General features: G+C 41.2%; 2 protein-coding genes across 2 annotated transcripts in view; both read right to left on the bottom strand.

The window, feature by feature from the left end:
• The window catches only part of LOC144630973 (C-1-tetrahydrofolate synthase, cytoplasmic-like), a 47,668-nt gene that overhangs the window by 9,131 nt on the left and 17,572 nt on the right, over positions 1 to 20,965 (bottom strand). The window contains exons 9-15 of the mRNA XM_078489325.1: positions 10,385 to 10,438; positions 9,951 to 10,008; positions 8,928 to 9,020; positions 6,724 to 6,800; positions 2,687 to 2,742; positions 1,978 to 2,056; positions 79 to 173 (exon numbers count right to left, since the gene is read on the bottom strand). Of these exons, the coding sequence (XP_078345451.1) occupies positions 79 to 173; positions 1,978 to 2,056; positions 2,687 to 2,742; positions 6,724 to 6,800; positions 8,928 to 9,020; positions 9,951 to 10,008; positions 10,385 to 10,438 (512 nt within the window). The remainder of the gene's footprint in view (positions 1 to 78; positions 174 to 1,977; positions 2,057 to 2,686; positions 2,743 to 6,723; positions 6,801 to 8,927; positions 9,021 to 9,950; positions 10,009 to 10,384; positions 10,439 to 20,965) is intronic.
• On the bottom strand, positions 19,310 to 20,563 carry LOC144630779 (uncharacterized). Its single transcript, XM_078489145.1, has one exon. The coding sequence runs from the start codon at positions 20,561 to 20,563 to the stop codon at positions 19,310 to 19,312; it is 1,254 nt and encodes a 417-aa protein (XP_078345271.1).

Below are 20,965 nucleotides of genomic sequence, written 5' to 3'. Positions count from 1 at the left end.
ATCATGACACAAATCAGACGTGAAATGAGATTAAGGTTCAACATCACCAAAGAGATCATAAACGATAGCTCCACTTACCCGGCAACAACAACATATTTGCCATTGGGCTGGTCCTTGAGTCTTTCCAAAACACTTAGGGATACTTTAGCCTTCTTGTTTCCATAGAGATCAATCTAGATGAAAACATAATAACTCATTTGCAAAACTTTTACCTGATTGTAACTCCAGCAGTAGAGACAGGAAGAATTTCATGTTCATGTATGCAGTCTGATAAGTAGGCATGTGGGACTTGTTGACTTGTGTTCCATCAAGCAGATTGATGTGCTTTGAAATGGATTACAAAGCCCAGATGGTAAAATTCAAGAACCTTTCCAAGAGAGAAAGGTTAGCTTTTCGTGGTCTTTTTGACTCATCCTTGTCCAATTATTATTTCAAACATTTAACTTACTGTAGTCAACACAGAATCGAGTTTTGATTTTTCTTTCTGTTAACAGTATTAAGGTCGCGGGGGACACCTTAGGCTCATCCTTATGCATTTATTTAAAGCGTATGCACGAAGTGCAACGACTGACATCGACTGCTTTACGAGATATTAATGACTGGATAAAAATAAGCCGGGTGCATGCGCGTGATTTGAAAAATCCCTGTTTTTTTGATATCGTGACCAATTTAAAACAACACTTAGCTTTATACGTTTATATAGATTGTAGGAAGTCTATGAGCTTATTTCCATTCAACTTGAATATTTCTGCAACTCAGAGAAATCACAATAAAATCCGCATAAACAATCGTATACTTTTTAAAAACCCATTGTTCTCACTATAAAAGCGTGGAATATAATTACCATAATTACATCTTCTTCTTTGGAAACTGATCGTGTTTTGATCGGGACACCTTCGGAAATCTCTAAGTTTGGACTTTTCCGACAATTTTGTGGCAGAGAATACAGCGCGAATGCAGAACTTCATGATTTGCCACTGCAAATAGGTAAACTTTGAATACTGTAGTGTGTCATAACAGAAACGGAATTTTAAAAGAGCGCTTTCAGAAAGAGGTAGAAGGCATTAAATTAAAATTTGCGCATTTAAACCACCATAACTTTCTGGTAAATTTTAAATTAAAAAATTCGCTTCTGTTATGACACCCTAGAGATATTGACTGATTAGTTTTTGACAAGATCACAGTGTGCTGTCTCCTAATAGTTCCGCAAACTCTGCCACAAAATCGTGTTCTTCCCAATTTGGCACTAACGAGGCTATAACATCACCGTTAAGTGCAATCTGCCAAATATAAGATAACATACACAATCTTTCATCATTTCTTTATGTCTCTGTAAACTTCGAGCTTAATCGAACTCGTAACAGCCGAGAAATAAGCGTTTTAAAAAATGCAGGTCAAGCAAAATTTTGCTTCATGAATTTATGCATGCTGTAGGTATCCCCCGCGACCTTAAGGAGCTCATCAAAGAGGTTCAGATCAAAATGATGACAAAAATTTCACAGTGCATACATTTATCGAGAAGGATATATTAACGATATTTGGGTGGTCAGTTGCAGATGTTTCAATGTATAAAAGCCATCTCAACGAAAAAACAATAATCGCAACAATCTCAAAGTTACATTTTTGAAACAAGTTAGTGACAGTCTTCCTGACAAAGTTTGAGAAAATCGAATTTTTCCCAGATAGGTATAGGTGATCCTAAAGGCAGGCCGCTCTTAATTATTTTTTCACCCATTTAACTTACTTTAGTCAACACAGAATCGTGTCTTGATTTGTCTTCCTGTTAACAGTATAGGACCTTATCAAAAAGGTTCAGATTAAAATGGTGACAAAAACTTTACAGTGCATACATTTATCAAGTAGGATATATTTAGGATGTTTAGGAGGTCGAATTGCAGATGTTTCAATGTACCTTTCATTTTTAAGTGTCCAAGTTATGCACAGTTGTTAGTGTATCATTGACAGATACTAACTTACCTCATAATCAAGAATTGTGGCTTCCTTTGCTACCTCTGCAATTTTCTTTGGCATCTGCTGCTTTGAGATATCAATATCACTACAAAAGGAACAGCAAAAAGTATACAAATATAATCAGAGAAAATACACACTTTCTGACAGATTATGCACAAAATTACACTTTAGAGAGGCTAAAGTAAGGGCATTCCAAGCTATTTATTTAATATGTTACTGAACTGAAAAAGGTTATTCATTTAAACTTAGTATTTAACAGCCAAACCAAACTATGCTAAAAAATCTGGAAAAGAAATAATTGTTACTATATTATTGTTTTGCACTTGCAAACCTCTCTAAATCATGTTAGCTGCTCGAACTAGAGGAAGCTGTGGTTTTTTTAATCACACAGAAGCATTTGAGCAATAATGTTTTAACCATTTTTCTTTCCCTTATTCACACAGGATGGAATGATTTCAATTTTGATTTTTACAGTATGGAGGACGCAAATCACATATGAACCTAGTATATTTGGCCTAGCTCACCGCGAGTTGCCCTGTAGGTCAGTGGTTATAGCAACTGAAACTGTGCAGAGAGTTGTGGTAAGACTCCTTTGTAGACTCTGATTTTTTCATTGCCCCATGCTTGTAACAACAGAAAATACATGTTGTTTAATTAAAATATTACTGTTTATCATTAGTTTGGTTTAACAACTAGTCTTTTATGATCAACATACCTGGGAACAGGTCTTTGGAGGTTGAGTGGAAGATAACGAATTTTCCAAGGGCCACCCTGTAAAATGAACTGGTCAGATAACTAAAGGGATAATGAATAGTTCAATAACTTGTTCTTTGCATAGTTCTTTCCTTACATGGATATTAGCAACAGAGAAAAGAAAAAAAAGGAGCAACTACTTCCACAGCAACAACCCCTAAGAGGTGTTAGCATAACCACACTGACCTACTATTGGTAATCGCGCAATCTGATTGGCTACACAGGTGCCTACTATTGATCCGTAGAAGGCTCTCGGAGCGCGTGCTTAGTCTTCGCTGAATTTTATCAATCAAAACATTCAATAAATCAACTCTAGCTATATTTTGTGTTTAATAGATCGGTCAGTGGGTTATGCTAACACAATTAGACGGCTCGCTCTCGGTTTCTACCATCTTTTGATAGTTGGCGAGGGGCTTTGCCCCTCGCCAACTATCAGCCGGTAGAAACCTCGAGCTTGCCGTCTAATTGTTAAATAGAGGATTTTTTGATGAGTTTGATGAACTTCCAAACAGCTACTAATGAGAAGACTTCCAAAGAAATCAGTACACAGCCACCACTCAAATAGAGATGCCACAAACATTAAAATGGTAAAAAAAATCCTTTTGAAAAAATAAGGTTTGTCTCCCAAAGCGTTGAAAGGTGACCTAATATTCTGCAACCATTTGTGACCAACTTCAAAAACGACTTTACAGATTTTTGCGAGAAATTTAAAGCAACCACAATCCAAGTTAAGGAGTGCTTCAGGAGGATACAAGACAGTCATCCACAGAATGACTAATGTACAACACAAATTCCACATACTACCACAAAGGCCATTTACAGTACTGCACCCAACCTTATTCCACTTCCATGAATACACCAGTTGTTAAGCAATAACTGTTATTACATAAAGCTGGAAACAACAAACTACAACAAGAATAAACACAAAGTATAATTTATTTCAAACACTCAAGCATTGTGTACATGTTTTAACACACTATTTCATATAATAAAAGGTACCTTTCATATAACCTAGTTCAAATGTATGTTAAAATATTTTAAGCTTATTAGTGCAAGTTCTCATTGGTATAATATACCATACATGCAGCTGAGAGCACAGCCTGCATGAGACCATTTACATTTGAAGAAGATTTAAATGTGATAGGTCTCGTTTTTACACAAATGTCGCTCCTTTTTCATGGTTGACTTAAATAGTTGACACATTTCTTGCTCAGCAGCTACACACATGGCTTAATTACTGTCCTGTTTTTACACTCAACAAACAAAAATAAGTCTGACCTACATATATACAAGCAACTTACAAACTCCAAGATAACATGCTGTGCCCAGGTTTACCACCACAAATATTTCCGCATTGTATGAATTGTAATCACAACCCCTTCTACATTCTTAATTCTGAATTATCAACACTTACTGAACTTTTACAAACATTAAATAAAAATCTACACTACAATGTTTTAACTTATTTCTACACAAGAGAGACATACCCTTAACACACTTTTCTTTCAGGTGCTACCAATGGCATTTAATTTGCATGTGAGATTTGTGGGGTAAGGAAAGGACCTGGACAAAGCATTATGCAGCATTCTCAATATGGCTATACATTGCAAATGTGCAACATAAATAACAATTATACAAAACTATATTTAACATAATGTTATAAAGGGTCTCAGGAACCTGTCTCCAAAACATGATCCTGGCTTGGGAACAGCCAGACCAACTGAAATCACCTTCTCAAAATGGTCACTAGTTTGTCTGGCTAAGGAAGATGTTGCTGCAGATATTGACAGGGATGGCGGAGCAATTTTCCAAGTGGGGGGCTGACTAGTGACTTGAAGTGGGGGGGGGGGGGGTGGGGGCTTTAAAGACTTTTCTCTTAGTAAGTCTTTTTTCGGAAATTCTGTGCCTGATTGATTACTGGAAGAACCCAACTTGCTGATTATCTTTATGACTGTTATGTATGACTGAGACATAGGTGTAAAGAAGAAGATGATGAAAGCTCACAAAGACTATTCCTAAGGCTATTATCTCCATTTATGACCAACACAACATAATTGCTTTAGCTGGCCGGCAATGGCAATAACGTTTCAATGTTGCTTGATAGAGCTGTACTGTTGAGGTACGTCGTCACTATCTTTTTAAACATTATCTGTTTGCACAACCATGCACTGCACTTGGAAGTGACAATCAAAGCAACATCAAGACAACTGGTACATGGTGACAATGGAAATGTCTGTATTGTTAGCTTGCACTTTAAAATATTGTTTCTAGCCAAAAAAAAGCACAGACAACAAGATACCTATGAACTCCACAATACAATAGATTGAAGTAGCATGGCTTGCCAATAATGGCACTCAACTCTAGTTTCTATAGCTTTATGCCAGCCCACAAGAAGTATTGCCATGCTAATTTGCCAGCATCCAACACAAATACCCAGGCAAGCAATTTGACCCATCCAGACCATTCCATCTAGAGTACATCATACTTACCACCAGAATACCTTCAATGACTTTTATTCACTCTCGGATTTGCAGAGTAGCTTATACAGCTGGTACCTCCAAGCATTTCAACAGTGCACACAGTATAACAGGCAAATACCAGAGCACAAAACCTGGAACTGAATGCCCTACTCTTTACATGTGGGTTCTTTACGTCCCCTGCTGACCATAACACTGTAGATGCAGGAGAAGGGCCAAGGGTTATTGTCCTTATCCAAAAAGACTAGAATATTTTAACCACTTGCAGATGTCATTGCAAAGGCAGCATATTCTCATTCAAAGGTAAAGCAGACCATCAAGAGGTAAAGTAGACCAACCCTTTCAAGTGACTCTCAGTAGCTGCCTCATTCACAGGGTAAGGAGCATAGTCAAGCTATAAAAACCTCTATTGTACATAAGCACATAACAATGATAAAGTTGGCCTGCTGGGAGCAACATGTAAGCACTAATATATCAAGCACCATTTCAAGTTTTAGCAGCAGAGGTTGACATGATACAGCAAACTTTTTTCACTATGAAGGAGCACAGAACTGTCTTTTTTGACACACTTTTCAGAATACAATTTCTCGCCGTTCACTCCTTTAATTTGTGAGATGAACTTAAAAGCAATAATCATTAGTTCTGTGGAAACATGTCTTGTATCCTTACCTGGTCACAGATCCTTCCCTTACTCCATAACTAGAAAATGATTCATACCTTTTGTACAAATAAAATGCTATAATATCGTTGGTGCAGCTCCAAACAATCATTACATTTCTATTACTCCTCCAACTGCATGCAATTATTGCAATCAGTCAAAACTCAAGACAATAGCAAAATATCTAATTCAGAGTCAGTCTTCGTGTAATGCCAAATAAATAAAAAACCTTTTTAACTTAACATAACTTAGTGTTTGCATGGCACATTAGAAGGTTAGGTGAGCAACATTAAATAAATGTTTCAAGTAATGTTCAAAATAAGTCATAGGTATAATTATTTTTAACATAACAAATAACTGAATTTACGTTATGTATGGAAATTTGGTTTATAAAAAGTTATCAAACTACCAAAGTGATCAGTGAAGACAAATCTTTACCAACTTTCATAGAATAAACAAAACAGCAAGTGGTGTGATAAATCAGTTTTTGGAGCTGTAAATACATACTTGAAATTGCTGTTAAAATGAGATACACTTTGTGTCTTTTTCAAAAATATGTTGTTTAGTATTTTCCACAAAATAGTGCTATACATTATATGTTGTCTGTAGTCAAACAACTAAGTTACATGCTATTCTTTAAAATACACATAAGCATTCCAATTAATTTTACACACAAAATACATATACAGTTAAGCATGTTTAGTTAATGGCACCCCAAACATTTTGAAGAAATGAAAATAATGAATGAAATTGTGCTCTGTAGAGCAATTTAAAAGCCTCCATAAAACATCATTTACGTATAAAACGCCTGAAATATGGAAACAATGGGGCCAAAGATAAGCCCATTCTCAAGGTAGGAGAGACCTTTTGCATTTGAAGAGCCCTCTTGGCACTGTCTACTGTGTTGTTCATCAACATTGCCACAGTCATTGGACCAACGCCTATCAATACAAAATAATACATGTATAAACATTGGGCCAACATTGGAGCAACATTAATAGTAAGAATGCAGGCATAAACAAGGTGACCACAACTCTCTCTCAATGTACTGCATGGTATATTAAGGTTAATTCTTTTACATTGGGATTTGTGTTGTTCCTGTAAATATCCATACCCCTCCTAATGGGGGTTCATTGGTTTGAAACCCCCCACCCTCCCAGGGGGTACTCAGGATTTCAAGTGACGGGGATGATCGAGTGGGGGCAAAAATCAAGACCCAAAAAAATCCCTAGGGCTTCCAACAAAACCCGAAAAAAATCCCTGGACCAAAAATTAACCTAAAAAAATCCCATGCCGAATGTGTTTGTTTGTACATTAACTACACAGCCAAGGCACTACCACGAATCTCTAGGTTGTTTTTATACCCCAAAAAATCCCTTCTAAAATCAAGCCACGCAAAAAAAAAATACTTGCCAAATTTCCCAACCCCAAAAAATCCCAGAATCAAATATTTCACACCCAAAAAAAAACCTTCGATCATCCCCGTCACCTGAAATCCTGAGTACCCCCCCCCCCGGGCCCACCCTCTTTCCTTTACAAATTATGGCTTTTGGGGGCCCCTACCTTCCTTATAATTCTTTTTGACCTTCCATGGGGTGGGCATGGATATTTTCTGGAAATGCACATTGCCAACCAACACATTTATTAACTTAAGTTCTCACAGCATGAAGCAATAAGGAGTATTATATCTCCCTCTGGATGGGGTCCAAGTTTATTTTAGCTAATTAACTGCCAGCTTATGCAGTCAAGAGTGTTGCATGACATTGCAAAAGAAGCTGCAAAGGAGACTAGGCACTTTGAGACTACACTGCTAATAAAAGTGCGTTCATAATAATTAAATGAACCCTCGGAGGAGAAATCAAAGATCTCTTCAAGATATCGTCTTTTTTTGCATGAAGTTAGTATGAGTAGAAGGTTTATCCTGGGCGTTGTTGTTCGAACATATCATGAAAGAATTCAAACGTCTTTCAGTTCAAGAATTTTTTTTATTTTCGCGGAGGAAATACTGTATTTGTCAGTCGCGACGGCTGGGTGCTTTGCGACTCATATACTTTGGCTTGGTTAAAAATGGTAAACTTTGACGTTTGCCTTTAATCGAAATAGTTGTTTCCTTTCGAGTTAGAAAGATTTCTACTCGGCTTAATGCAGGGTTCCCGATAAAGGTTACGCACGACAGAGTTACCTTTTGTCTCGTCACGCAATCTTAACCCCACATTGAGAAGTAAATTTTCGTTTGGATATTACCAAAAGCCGCTTCTCCTCGCGTTGTTCTTTACCTTACGGATACACATGCCATTTCTAACAACTACATTTCCAGTAAAACAGTTGCTGTTTATTTTTCTAATGGCGATGCATTAACTGCTGAACAGAAGCAAAAACGTTTAGTGTTTACTGCTTCCACCGGAAGTAATTTCGCAACAGGCTACAAAAACACTTGTAAATATCACTTAACACATTTAATGATGTTGCAATTCTAAATTGTGCAATTCAGCAGAAATAATCAATTGTCACGAAATGAGTTCCCTTTGGTTAACTATTAGCAACGTTTTGGTGTGTGAAAGACTTGTACCAGTACAAATTTGCGTTGTTAATCGTTTTAGGTTAAATTAATATTAGCGCCTAAAGACTTGTACCAGTACAAATTGCGTTCTTAATCGTTTTAAACTTCGCTGCCTTCGAGCGCTGAACCCCTTACATTCTTAATTGGTTATGTGACGTAAGAGTTGGGCTACTCAAGTTTTTGATTGTTATATAACGTTTGTAAATTTGACAAGTCACGTTTTTTCTACAAGAACGGAAGTGCTGAAGCACAACTATAGAGTGACGCTTTACAAGTCACGCGCTTTGATCACCCACAGCAGAAAGTATTTCCTTGAGAAATTAAAACAGTCCCTTGAGAGTTAACAAGAATGTGGTTCCTTCCGGTTCCAGATTACCCCACATAACTGCTATTCTCCTTCTTTTTGCTTGTAAACAAACAAAAGAAAGTCGAAAAAAGATACAAGACGAGGGGCAGGATCCCTACAGCTGTCAAGTGATAAAGTCTTGCATAAGTAGTATGTACCCACCTCCTGGGACAGGAGTTATCCAGCTTGCTCTTTTCCTTGCCTCCTCAAAATGCACATCACCAAGAAGGCGACGGCCACTCTTTTTAGTCTCATCTAAGGAAAGCAAGTAGTCAGAAGAAGTTTTTGTTTGTACAACTAGAGATTGGGGTAAACCATTGGTCGTTAGCAATATTATAAAAATGCTTTGGTTTGGGTATTGTTAAGTGCCTTTTGAATCTTGTGTTTTACATCATGTAATATATTGTTGTTACTGACCAAGGGCAAAGCCCAGTTGAAGAAATATTGACCCAGCTCTTTTTTGCTTACTAGAGGATTGAGATGAAGTTGAGGTCTAAGATTTCCGTTAGTTTTCAAGTACAGGAAAATCAATCAGGGAGACTAGATTGCATGATTCCGTTTGTCTGCTTTGTGCACAGAGCAGAAAAATAATAAATAATTAAAGAAAAAACACACAAACAAATAAACAGATATTAACGCCCACGTCGCAAGTGGAGGTTAGGTGCCCAAGGGGCCCGGGGGCTGCAATCGCAATCACACCCCCAAGGCGCCAGAACACCCGACTGGCCTGCCCAAACCGGCAACCCAGCCATGAGCCCCCCGTGCCGGGCCCCCGAACCCGTGCACCCGTCACACTCAAGCCCAAATGGCTCAGTGGAAGAAAACTGAACACAAGGTCCCAGTAAATGGCCCAAACCCCAGGGAGGGAGGGAAGGGAATGAGAACGCTACTACAAACTAACACAAAACGCCACGCCGATCGAACTACGAACAACAAACGCAAGCACATGGGATAGCTACGCATGTACCAAAAGGAAACACCGCTGGACCAGACTCGACCCAGCACTTCAGCAACCATGTGAACACCACCAGAACGCTACTAACAAACATACACCAAACGCTTAACGCTACAAACGCCTGAAACACGCTAATGACTAGGCTCTTGCTCCTTGTCGTTAACTATGTTAAATTACATTTAACTTTATAATAATAAATAAATATTATGCTGTGATATTATTTCCCTCACCTGGAATCACATTAATCCCACAGTCAACAACCACTGCGCCCTCCTTTATCCAGTCTCCCTAAAAATGAACAAAAAAAAACAAGTTAGAGAAGTTACCAGTTATCGTTCTATCAAATATAACCTAATTTTATGAGTACACTGTTCACGTTTTATGATCTGATTATGCAACAGCTGGACATAACAGATTACTGAGACTAAACAAAGAACTGTGCACTTGTTGAGTGATTACAGTATTCAGTTTTTTAAAATACTATAATTTAAAACACAAAACATGCAAAACTAAGTCTGAATTTAGAAATAAAGTAATTCATTTGACATGTATTACTGAGGAAAATAAATAAGTGCCAGCTAATTGAATGTCAGAGGCTGCAATCAACACAGACTGAAACTACTGTAAATGAATTCCTAGGAAAATACATAAGTTGTACACATACCTTCACAAAGTTCTCTCTTCCAATTCCAACAACCACAATGTCTCCCCTTCTCACCTATGAACCATAAATCAAAATATAACTTAAGCTACAACAAGCACGACTTTTCGTAGAATGAAATGATGATAACTTAATTTATAAAGCATAAAACAGGTGATATACTTGCTGAAAGAGGTATGTCTTCAATTATGGTTTAAAAACAATAACAATCAGACTGGATCGTATGTAAAGAGGTAATTTGTTCCATTAGTGTTGGCCGAGAATGGGCAAAGGAATGATCACCAAAGGTCTTGTGGTAGGTTCTTGGGACCTTAAGAAGGCTCTGGACACAGAAAAAAGGTGATGAGCTGTGGTGGAATGGGCTGAGCAACTAATGGACATTTTTTTTAGAAAATCTGGGGCTTGGTTGTAAAAGGGGCAGTATCACGAGAATCGATCACTTTGTTAAAAATGACTATAACGGTCCACTAAAGTAACAAAAGATGTATTATCCTGAGTTAAATACAGGCATGAGATTTCAAACACAAATTGAAAACGTCTGGCAGACGTTTTCAAACTCTGCCCATGTGTCATGGAGAAATTATTAAAAACTAAATACATTTTGCTCTCCTTTGAAATATTCACATAATATCTTCATCTTGGTGTTCTCTGGAAATCTTGTGAATGAGTGAAGCTATTGAGGCATAAGGTTAGCTCCATTATGGCAAAAATGCATCAAAACACCATGATACTGCCCATGTAAGTGCTTTGTAAACAAACGGCAGCATTACCTAAAGCGGACAGGATAAAACCTTAGGGAGCTAATGAAGTTTACAGAGGGTTTCACAAAACTTTTGACAAACGGTTTGCGAAGTGCAGTAGTAAAGAGGGAGTCTTCCGAATAACACCTCCTAATTTTCCCATTTATTTACTAATAAAACTAAAAAATAAACCTTTTTCTTCTCGGCTCGCGAGGCCGACTAGCTCGCTTGGCCGGCTTGCTCGCTCGGCGCGCTCGCCTCGCGAAACGCGGAATGTCAATTGAACATTTGTCATTACCATGTACAAGTCTTTCAGCGAAATGTCTTTGAGCGAGCCCCAGTCGGCAAAACCAAAACAGTTCGTCGAGTCGGTTGAGCAAAGAATTGGGCGAATGCCTCAGTCCACAATTCGTGAAGTTGTCCGTAATATACTGGATGAGCCGATCCCTCTTGAAGTGCAAGAGCGTTTGCTTAAACCGTTGCTTTCACAAAAGTATCACCCAAAACCCCCTCAGCGACTTCGTCGCAAGAAAAAGAAGGAGCAAAAAAGGAAGAACATTCAAAATGAATTTGATCCTTTTGTACCACACGAAAATCGGAGGGTAACAAATTATCAGAATGAGATTTTAAATCTTCTTGAGGCCGCAGAATACTATGGGGAGGAGGAGAATGGGCGTCGTTTTATTCGATGGCGCTTTAACAGAGGTCTGGAAAAAGACCTTACACCAAACTTTATGGAAAAAATTCGAGAAAATGTAAACACAGCGTTTTATATCAGGCATGCTTACTCGTATCGGTTGCGCAACATTGATAATGACACGGTCATTGTTTACTACATTAACCACGGCTCACCTTGGATTAATAAGCTGCCTGCAGCAGAAAAATGGTTGAGCGAACAGGAGACAAAACGCCTGGCTTCTGACAATATAAAAAGACCTTCTACAAAGTGGAAGTTTGTAAGCTTTTTTACTGTTGAGGTAAAGGTTGTGCTTGACCGTCAACCGCTGTTGGGCACAGGCCCCTTACCAGACTGGCTGCGCAACCTTGCGCGTGGCCGGCCGATGGTTGCGCTAGATACTTATCAAGATAATTTGTGTCTATGGCGTTGTATTGCTGTGCATCGAGGAGCGCTTCCTCATCGAAGCACAGCAGCAGCTCGAGGTCTCGCAAAGAGTTTCTTCAAACTCGAAACTGTGCCGATCGACTGCCCGAAAACCTCTCTTGATGAATTAGATAAAGTTGAAAGGCATCTTAACAAAGGTTTACCTTTTTCTGATTGGCTTGGCATTCGTGTATATGAGCCAGAGATTATCTGTACATATGTGCCTGTAAATATAAGTGGAATTGACAATGAGATGAAAGAAAAAAGAGAATTAATATGGCGCCTAAAAAGAAACTCGCCTGAAAAGATAAATAATGTGCTTACAATCGGAACTTACGAAGGTCACGCTTTTCTTATAAAAGATATTGAAAAGTTGGCAAAAATCTTTTCTTGCGCCCATTGCAACGCGAGATTTACAAAAGCTTGTAACCTTAAACGGCATGCCCAAACTTGCAGCCAAGGAAAAACAAAAATCGTTTGCCCAGGCGAAAAGGTTGAAGAACCACAGACAAGCTTTGAGAAGGCTTTTTATCCAAGCCATCAAGCTTCCAAAGAATCGCTTCGGTGGCTTGAAAAAGAAGCTAAGCGGCGGAAAATTCACATACACCACGCAATGTGTGGGCATGGTGGCGAGCGTTGGGTTGAGCGCGCACCTGTCGACGGGTACGACCCTATTTCAAAAACTGTATTTCAATACCACGGCTGCCACTGGCATGGGTGTATAAAATGTTACCCACGAGATCGTGACAAAATCTTTGTCCGCAACGATCAAACATGTCAAGACAGGTTTTTAGCCACAATGAAACGCTCAAGTTGGCTACGACTGTCAGGCTACCGTGTGATCGAAGCTTGGGCGTGCGAGGTTGGGAAAAGCTTTGTTGATACACCGCGGACCCAAACAAAAAGCTACCCGCACGCAATTTTGTACGATTTCGAGTCGTATGGCGACAATAATCAGCGAAAGGATCCGACTCCAACGCTCACGATCGAAAACGCGCACGTGCCAATCTCGGTAAGCATCGGTGACACCCTTGAAAGAGAGCCCACTCACATCTGTGAAAGAGACCCCGCAGAGCTGGTCCGCAAGTTTATGGAAGAGCTTGAGAGGCGCGGAAAAAACATTCGAGCCCGTGTAAGAGCAGAATTTATGCCAGAAGACGTAAGCCTGCTTTTAAAAGCACAACAACGAAAAATCGAGGAATGGTGCAACCAAGTTCCTGTAGTTGGGTTTAACTCTGGCAGTTACGATCTGAATCTGATCAAAAACAACTTCGCAGAACGCCTTGCTGACACAACCGGCAAAGTCAGAGTGGCAAAAAATGGTAACAAAATCATGTTCTTGCTCACTCAGGGCTTCCGTTTCCTTGACATTATCAACTACCTTGGGCCGGGAACAAGCTATGAAAAGTGGGTTAAGGCTTATGAATGCGAGGCAAAGAAATCGTGGTTTCCTTACGAGTGGTTTGACTCCCCCGAAAAGCTTGACTACCCTGGGCTTCCTGACTACCCGGCGTGGTTTTCGAAGTTGAAAGGGCAATTCGTGCTCACAAGGGAGGAGTGGGAGGGGTGTAAGCGCACATTTGCGGAAAAGGGCATGCGCACCTTTGCAGACTGGCTGCGCTATTACAACAATCTCGACGTGTCTCCTGGCCTGGAGGCTCTTGAAAAGATGAAAACTTTTTACACTGAAAAGAGGATCGACATTCTTAAAGACGCAGTCAGTATTCCCGGGGTTAGCTTACATTACCTGCTCAGAGGATCTGTTGAAAGAGGGGCTGAACTTTTCTCTCCTTGCGAAGAAGCGTACGAAATGCTGAAAGGAGCTGTTGTTGGAGGGCCAAGCATAGTATTTACAAGGTACCACGAAGCTGGTGTTACAAAGATCAGAGAACACCAGTACTCCTCTCCGCATCTTTGCGAAAACATTGTCGGCTACGATGCAAATGCCCTTTATCTGTCAACAATGTTAGAAGAAATGCCTTGCGGAAATGAAAAAGTCCGCCACTTTTTTGGACATGAAGAAGAAGAGGCTGTTTTACTTACAAGAGACCTGAAAGGCGCTCGGAGCTGGTTTGGCTTTGCTGAAGTGGATATTGAGATTCCAGAAAAATTATGGAAAAAGTTTGAAGAGATGCCGCCTTTCTTTTATAACAAAGAGGTACCAGGTGAAGCCGTTCCAAACCACATGCTTGAATACTTGCAAAAAACAAAAAGAAATCGAGGTGACGGAAAAAAGTTAGTCGGTGCTCTTTCTGCCAAAATGATTCTTTTGTATGCACCACTTTTGCGCTGGTATGTAAAACACGGAGCAGTGATAAAAGCTGTTTACCGGAGGATTAACTACCAACCGAAAAAGATCTTCCCATGGTTTGTGGAACAAGTGACAGAGGCGCGGAGAACAGGCGATGTTGATAAGAGCAAGGCCTTGCTGGCTGACGTGTTTAAGCTGTTAGGAAACAGTGCTTACGGGAAGCTGATCGAGGCTCTAGAAAGGCAAACAAACGTAATTTATACAAAAGACGAAAAAGTGGTTGACCGAGCCCTGCGAAGCGCGTATTTCAGCGACTTAGATGAAATCGGGCAAGCGTACGAGTTGGAAAGCCGCAAGCCCCGGATAACTATTAGCAGGCCTTTTCAAGTTGGGATCGCGGTTTACCAGTTAGCAAAGCTGCGCATGCTCAAGTTTTACTATGACTTTTTAGACAAGTATTTTGATCGAAAAGACTTTGAGCTCATTCAGATGGACACAGACAGCTGTTACATGGGTATTTCGGCACAAAAGCTTGAAGACATTGTAAAACCCTCGCTGAAACTTGAATTCGAGTCCCAAAAAAAACAATGGCTGGCTTGGGACAAGTGGAGCGGCCGCACCCCTGGTCTCTTTAAGCTTGAGTGTACGGGCAGCCGGATGATTGCGCTTTGCTCAAAGTGTTATTTCATCGAGGAACAAGAGGGTGAAAAAAAGAAGTTTAGCACCAAGGGTATGTCAAAGACGCAAAACGAAGTAACTTGGCAGCGTTTCAAGGCAGCTCTTGAAGGCAGCGTTGATAAAGCGAATAACAGAGGCTTCCGTATGAAGGAAGGAAAAATGGTGACTTACGAGCAGGAAAAACTGGGTTTGAGCGCCTATTACGACAAACGTTGGGTGCTTGACGATGGAATACATACCGAACCGATTGAATATCACCTTTAGCTGGCATTGACTGGTGGAAGGGAGGTATCAGGAGGTACGACGAGCAGCTCCTCGCGCACAAAGCCGCGCTTGGGGCCGTCTTGCAAGTAATACAAAACAGGTTCGTTCGGTTTCATTACAGCTCTTTCAAGCGAAAAGACTTTTAAAGACCAGATTGGATCGGTGGCACGTTTTCCGCCACCTTCCAACTCACCCGGCTGGTACAAATATCTAACATTCACGGAGGAGGGGAGCTTTTTCTCACTCTTACCAACAGGCCTTAAATAAGGAGTCGAAGGCTTGGCAGCAACGGCTTTTACTTTAATGACTTCTGAGGGTTTTTTGCCCGTCAGCCGTGTAACTTCGTTGTTCAGAGCGGCAACAACTTCGGGGAGCCTTTTAACCCACGCTGTCGACCGCTGGCCAGATGCCAGGTTCATCTCTTTGCCGTACTGAAAACCAAACAGGCGCTCTGCTAGTGTGCGGTTAAAACGTTCAACAATAGCTTGATCTCTGTGGATGTTAACACGCCCGCGCCTAATATAGGTTTTGTGATTTTCCATTTCTTTGGTAACAGCGCCCATGAATTCGCGCCCGGGGTCAACTTGCAGCATCTGTGGCCATTTTAGTGCACTTCGCCTGTAAATTGTCTGAAAACCTTTTGCAACCTCAGTTGAATCTTTGGAGGTCAAAGGCTCGGCCTCTTTGTAACGGCTGGCAACGTCAACAACAGTCAGAGCGTATTTGTAAACTTTTCGCCCTCGCGGCAGTTTGTCGTGTGGCAGAAAAAGAAGGTCCGCCTGGTGGACCGCGTTAGGAGTAGAAACATCGAATTTTGGGCGAGGAACGTATCGTGGTGCCGGAAGGTAGATCTGCCAAAGGGCCTGCTTAACTAGCCACTTTTTTGCAGCATCTTCGGAAACCTTGGCGGCCTCGGCTAATTTTTTTATCGCGGCAATTCCTTTCCAGTAGCCCTGGGGGCTATAGTAGACTTTCGAGATCTTTGCATCCATGCGTATACAAGAAAAAAAGAAAAGTTTAAAGAAACCGAAAGGCAGCGTACCCAAGTGCAAGCGCGCCAGCACCAACGAACATAAGTTCACCTTGTTTCTGCTGCTCGCTTGGCTGATAAAAATCAGAAAACTTGGGCTCTTTCGGTGAAATAATTTGTTTGTCAGGATGTGCCTGGTTGTAGAGTTTGAAAGCGTAGTCAGTGTTCGTGAAGTTCTGTTTGGCCTGCTCTTTTATTTCCGCGTTGGTTTGTATCCAGTCGAGGAGCTTGGTGCGGTCGCGAGAGTATTTCGCGTAAGCTGCCTGGTAAGCCTCGAGAGCTTTGTCGTGTCTTTCTTTTTCTTTCAAAGCTGCGTCATCTCCACCACCCAAAGCTCGAGCAAGGTAGTTGCCGCCAATGAAAGCAGCAGCGTTCAAGATAGCTCCGCCAGCCATAATCGCGATGCTTGCCATTGTGTGTCTTTGTTCTTATATTATGCGAATTTTTTTTAATTGGTGGGGAGGATTTTCTGGTCCTCGAGATATTGTTTTAGTGCAAGACTGCCTGTCATGACGGCTGTGAACTTTACATAGTTCATAAAACTGCTGCTTGGGTCGGATGTGAAGTTTTCTTTCACAACTTTTTTGGCAGCCCAGCCGATTCCGGCGGCTAGACCTGTAATGGTGGCTGCATCCATGAGTGTTTTCACGAGTTTGTTGTCGGACATGACGGTAGAACTTAGTTCAGTATAAAATAAAAAAAAACATTTAATTGAAAATTCATTGTTCCCCCCCCGGCCCCCTTTTTTTTCTTTCATACCTCGTTTACCCTTCATTATAGATTCTTTGGCTTCTTCTTGAGCGCTTTCGCGGGCACCTTTCACGAAAATATCTGGGTTTTTCTGTCAAAACATCCAAACGATTGTTTTGACGCACTTTTCCGTGAAATTTATCCAAACCAAGCCAACCCCTATAGTTGAAACTGCAGCAACGGTTAACATAAACTGTTGGATGTCAGGGACTTTCCACATTTTATTATAATAATGATGAAAAAATATTTAATTGAAAGTTTATTAATCCATCGGACGAATTCCTCTTTTTGGTTGCGGAATTTTCGATGATGCGCTGATTCGCTAGCCGCTCTGCAGGAGTTTCCTCTTGAGCTGGCTCGGGTTCTGGTGCCGTGGCCCTTTGGCTGGGTGGGTTTTGCTCTTGAAAAAGGCTTTGATGTCTTCGCGTTTGACATAAGTTGTAATAATTGCAACGCCAATACCCAGCAAAGAGATCCATTGATTTGTGCTTAGACCGCTGGATTCCGGCGGAGACTCGGTCGGAGCTGGTTCCGTTACGGGTGGAGTTACATTTCGCTTAGCAGACGCAGATTTCTTTTCCTTTTCTTTTGCAATTATGGCAGCGGCCTCGACAGCAGCTTTTTTCTGTGCTTCACGAGCCTGTTTTGTTTTTTCAGCTGCAAGCTTGCCAGCAGCCACTCGCTTTGGATTTTTGGCAGGTTTTGTTGCAGGAGTTGTTGAAGTGACTTGTGGAACGTTTTCTTGAACAACTGCAGGTTCGCTCGGTATTTGTGTTTCAGGGTCCGCCATTTATTAGAAAAAATAATAATATTTAAATGAAAAATGCTTAGCAAACTTTTTTGGTCAGCATTTAATGAGCATTGTTCAGTAATTACTTAGCATTTTCTTAGCATTGCTTAGTAATTTACTCAGGAAGATCTTTATGCTCGCTTTCTAGAGTCGCTTGTGGTGCTGTGCTGTAATCAATGTGCTTTGCTGTTATCAAAGCAACAGAAGCTGGAGCAAGAAACTTGCCGTATTTGAAAGACAAACCGCCGACAAGATTGGAAAGCTCGTTGTTGATGATGTAGTCATTTTTTAGCTCTTTTTGCAAAGCTTCAATATTTTTTAAGGGCACGAACAGACTTGCGGCTTTCGTAAAAAGAGTGAGCGCGCTGTCGATAAGATTTTCTGTGGTCTTGGCCCCAACATACGCTTCGTACCTCTTGAAGTACTTTTCGACGTCTTTGTCGGTCAAGCGCTTTACCTGATCGTGAGTTAGCTGCACACCGATTGCTTCTTTAGACTTGCCTGTTGAAACAAGTCTTGCAAGCTGTTCACGTAAAGCTGGAATGTCAGGTCCCGCTGCTTGCATCTCTGACGAGTCGCTTAGCGACACTGGTTCAGGTTCAAGCAATTCCATTACGGACGTTTCCAACATAATTCGTTCACTTGCAGTGATATCGGTGGAAGTTGCGAACGGGTCAGCCATTTATTACTCAAAAAAATATGTTCAATAAAAAAATTCTGTGCCGTAAGGGTGGCGATGAGAAATAACAAGATGCGAAAACTTATTTTTTTTTAGCTTTGAAATGACTTCTTTGTAATCTTCATGGGAAAGTTCGCCAGAGTAATCCTCAAAGATTGCCTTCGTGGTCTTGGCAGAGGGGGTGTAAAAGAAAACGATTGCCGCAACATTTTCGCGGAATGAGGCTGTTATGCTTGTCATTTTTTGAGTCAGCACCCATACGCTCAAACCTGCGTGGCGAGCAGAGAAAGCAAGATTCACCAACTCCCCCGTTCGCCCTTTCACATCTTTAGAAGCAGCGCAGTCGTCGAGGATGATAAGCGTGTTCGCACCCTCAAAAAGAAATCTTGAAAGCTTTAACCAAGATTCAACCTCGTGCTGCTCGCAAATGAAAACATAAAAGCGCGGATCTTCCTCAGCAAAGCGATAATAAGTCTTGTTGTGCGCGAAAGTCGGGCATATGAGCACGATGTAGTCAAACTTGCCTCGGAAAGGGCCACAAAGCTGATTGACCACGTACCTTGTTTTTCCTGAGTTTGTTGGTCCAACAATGAGGGCGTTAAAGGGTATATTGGCAGGATCCATTTCAGAACTTCGTTCTTATATTATAAAAGCACAGATTCTAACTGCCTGCCAATTATATTCATTTGGGCGTCGCTGATTACGTAAATGTGGCAGTTCAAATTACCTGAGCCGCTTGTTTTCCTCTCTAGCTCAAGCTGGACACCGTCCTTTGTGTTCACAAGGCGCTTGCCGCTTCCGTGCATCGAGTGGTCAGCCATGGAACGCAGATCAATCAGAAGGCCAAACTTGTCTTCTGTGTAAAACTTTTGCAGGGTCATGTGCTGCGTTTTATTTTTTTCTTTCATGTAGAATCTTTTAACTTCTTCCCATATGTCCATTCCTTCGATGCCGTTGTTGTACAGCATGTTTGGCGAGCCGTTGACAGTGACGCTTACTTTTGTAAGGTCTGGGTTAATGTACTTTTCCGAGATCCTTGCACCTTTGGCATATTGCTCTATAAAAAGTAGCAAGATACCTTTTAGGGACCTCCTCTGAGGGTTGACCTTAAGATTCAGACGTGTGTCGGATCCTTTTGCAAAAGTAACAACTTCGGCCCGCTGGATGTGGTCGTAAGCGAACTCTTTGCCGCCCGAGTAAGCGCTGAACGCCTCATCTGCAATTTCCTTGCTTCTTATCATTTCGTACTCCAGCTGGATGTTTGTCAGCTTGTATTTCAGTTTTGTTGCATCTGAGCCTCTTACAACATGTTCGGCTGCCGCGAGCTTCAGTTCGAACACAAGATCGTTGTATAGTGCCTGTGGATAAAATGCTCCGTGGTCAGTTAAAATCTGGTGATCCAGACGGATGCGGTATTTATTTCCATATAGCTCATTCAGCTTTTTTTCTGCGTCGACTCCTGAAGTTTTCTTATCGCCAGCATTTGAGCGAATTTTGTTGAGGTCCTCGCTCTGAATGCCCTCTGGCACCCTGTCGTCGCGCTCCTCCTGCGAAAGGAAAAAATCCTCAAATATTTTGTAGATGTCATAGCCCACCGTGTCCTGCACGACGGTGCCTTCATACTTTACAACAAACTTGTCGACAAGAGCTCGGCTGACGTTGTCAACCAGAAAGTTGTTGGCATGGCCTCCGCTCAAGTCGATGTTGAAGCGCAGCGCCAGCGAGCCAGGCACAATGACCTCGTTTTCGTTCAGCTTTGGCACCGAAACATACAGAGTTTCCTCTGGATTGGCTTCAGTGCGGTCAAAAGTGATTCGTTTTACAGCTCGCTCGGCTTTCAGTGCGCCGAGGGTTTTCTCTACGCGTCCCGGTCGAAGGTTTTCTTGAACAGCAGCCATCTCTCGATTGGTTTTATTGTTAAATTGAAAAGTTTAATTTGAAAATATATATAAAATTACGTGATGGCAACAGGTGGTGGTGATTTTGGATACGAGGACCCTGATTTGGACCGAGATCTTGACCACAACAGTGATAACGATGATGAAGAGGAACAAGAGGTCGACACAACCCGACCATTTCAGCCCGGGATGGTATCCACACCCTACCATGGGGGTGAACAACATGAAATGCAAACAATGCAGCACGAACAGAGCGGGCTGCCAGAAACATCCTACGACGAAACACCTTTGCTTGAAAGAACCCCTTCAATAAGTGATCTTCAAAATGAAAGTAATTTGCGACAAAAACTAAAAAAAGCAGTAGACATGATAAAAGGCAAATTTCCCAAAGCAAACTTTGAA

The sequence above is a fragment of the Oculina patagonica genome, chromosome 11, assembly GCF_052425735.1.
Source record: "Oculina patagonica isolate OP01 chromosome 11, crgOcupat, whole genome shotgun sequence".
NCBI lineage: Eukaryota > Metazoa > Cnidaria > Anthozoa > Scleractinia > Oculinidae > Oculina > Oculina patagonica.
Note: the sequence above shows the minus strand (reverse complement) of the source record. Positions and strands in the feature narration are given on the sequence as shown.

Coding starts and splice junctions, on each gene's coding strand:
- LOC144630779 (XM_078489145.1), bottom strand. CDS start 20,563: ATGGCTGCTGTTCAAGAAAACCTTCGACCGGGACGCGTAGAGAAAACC.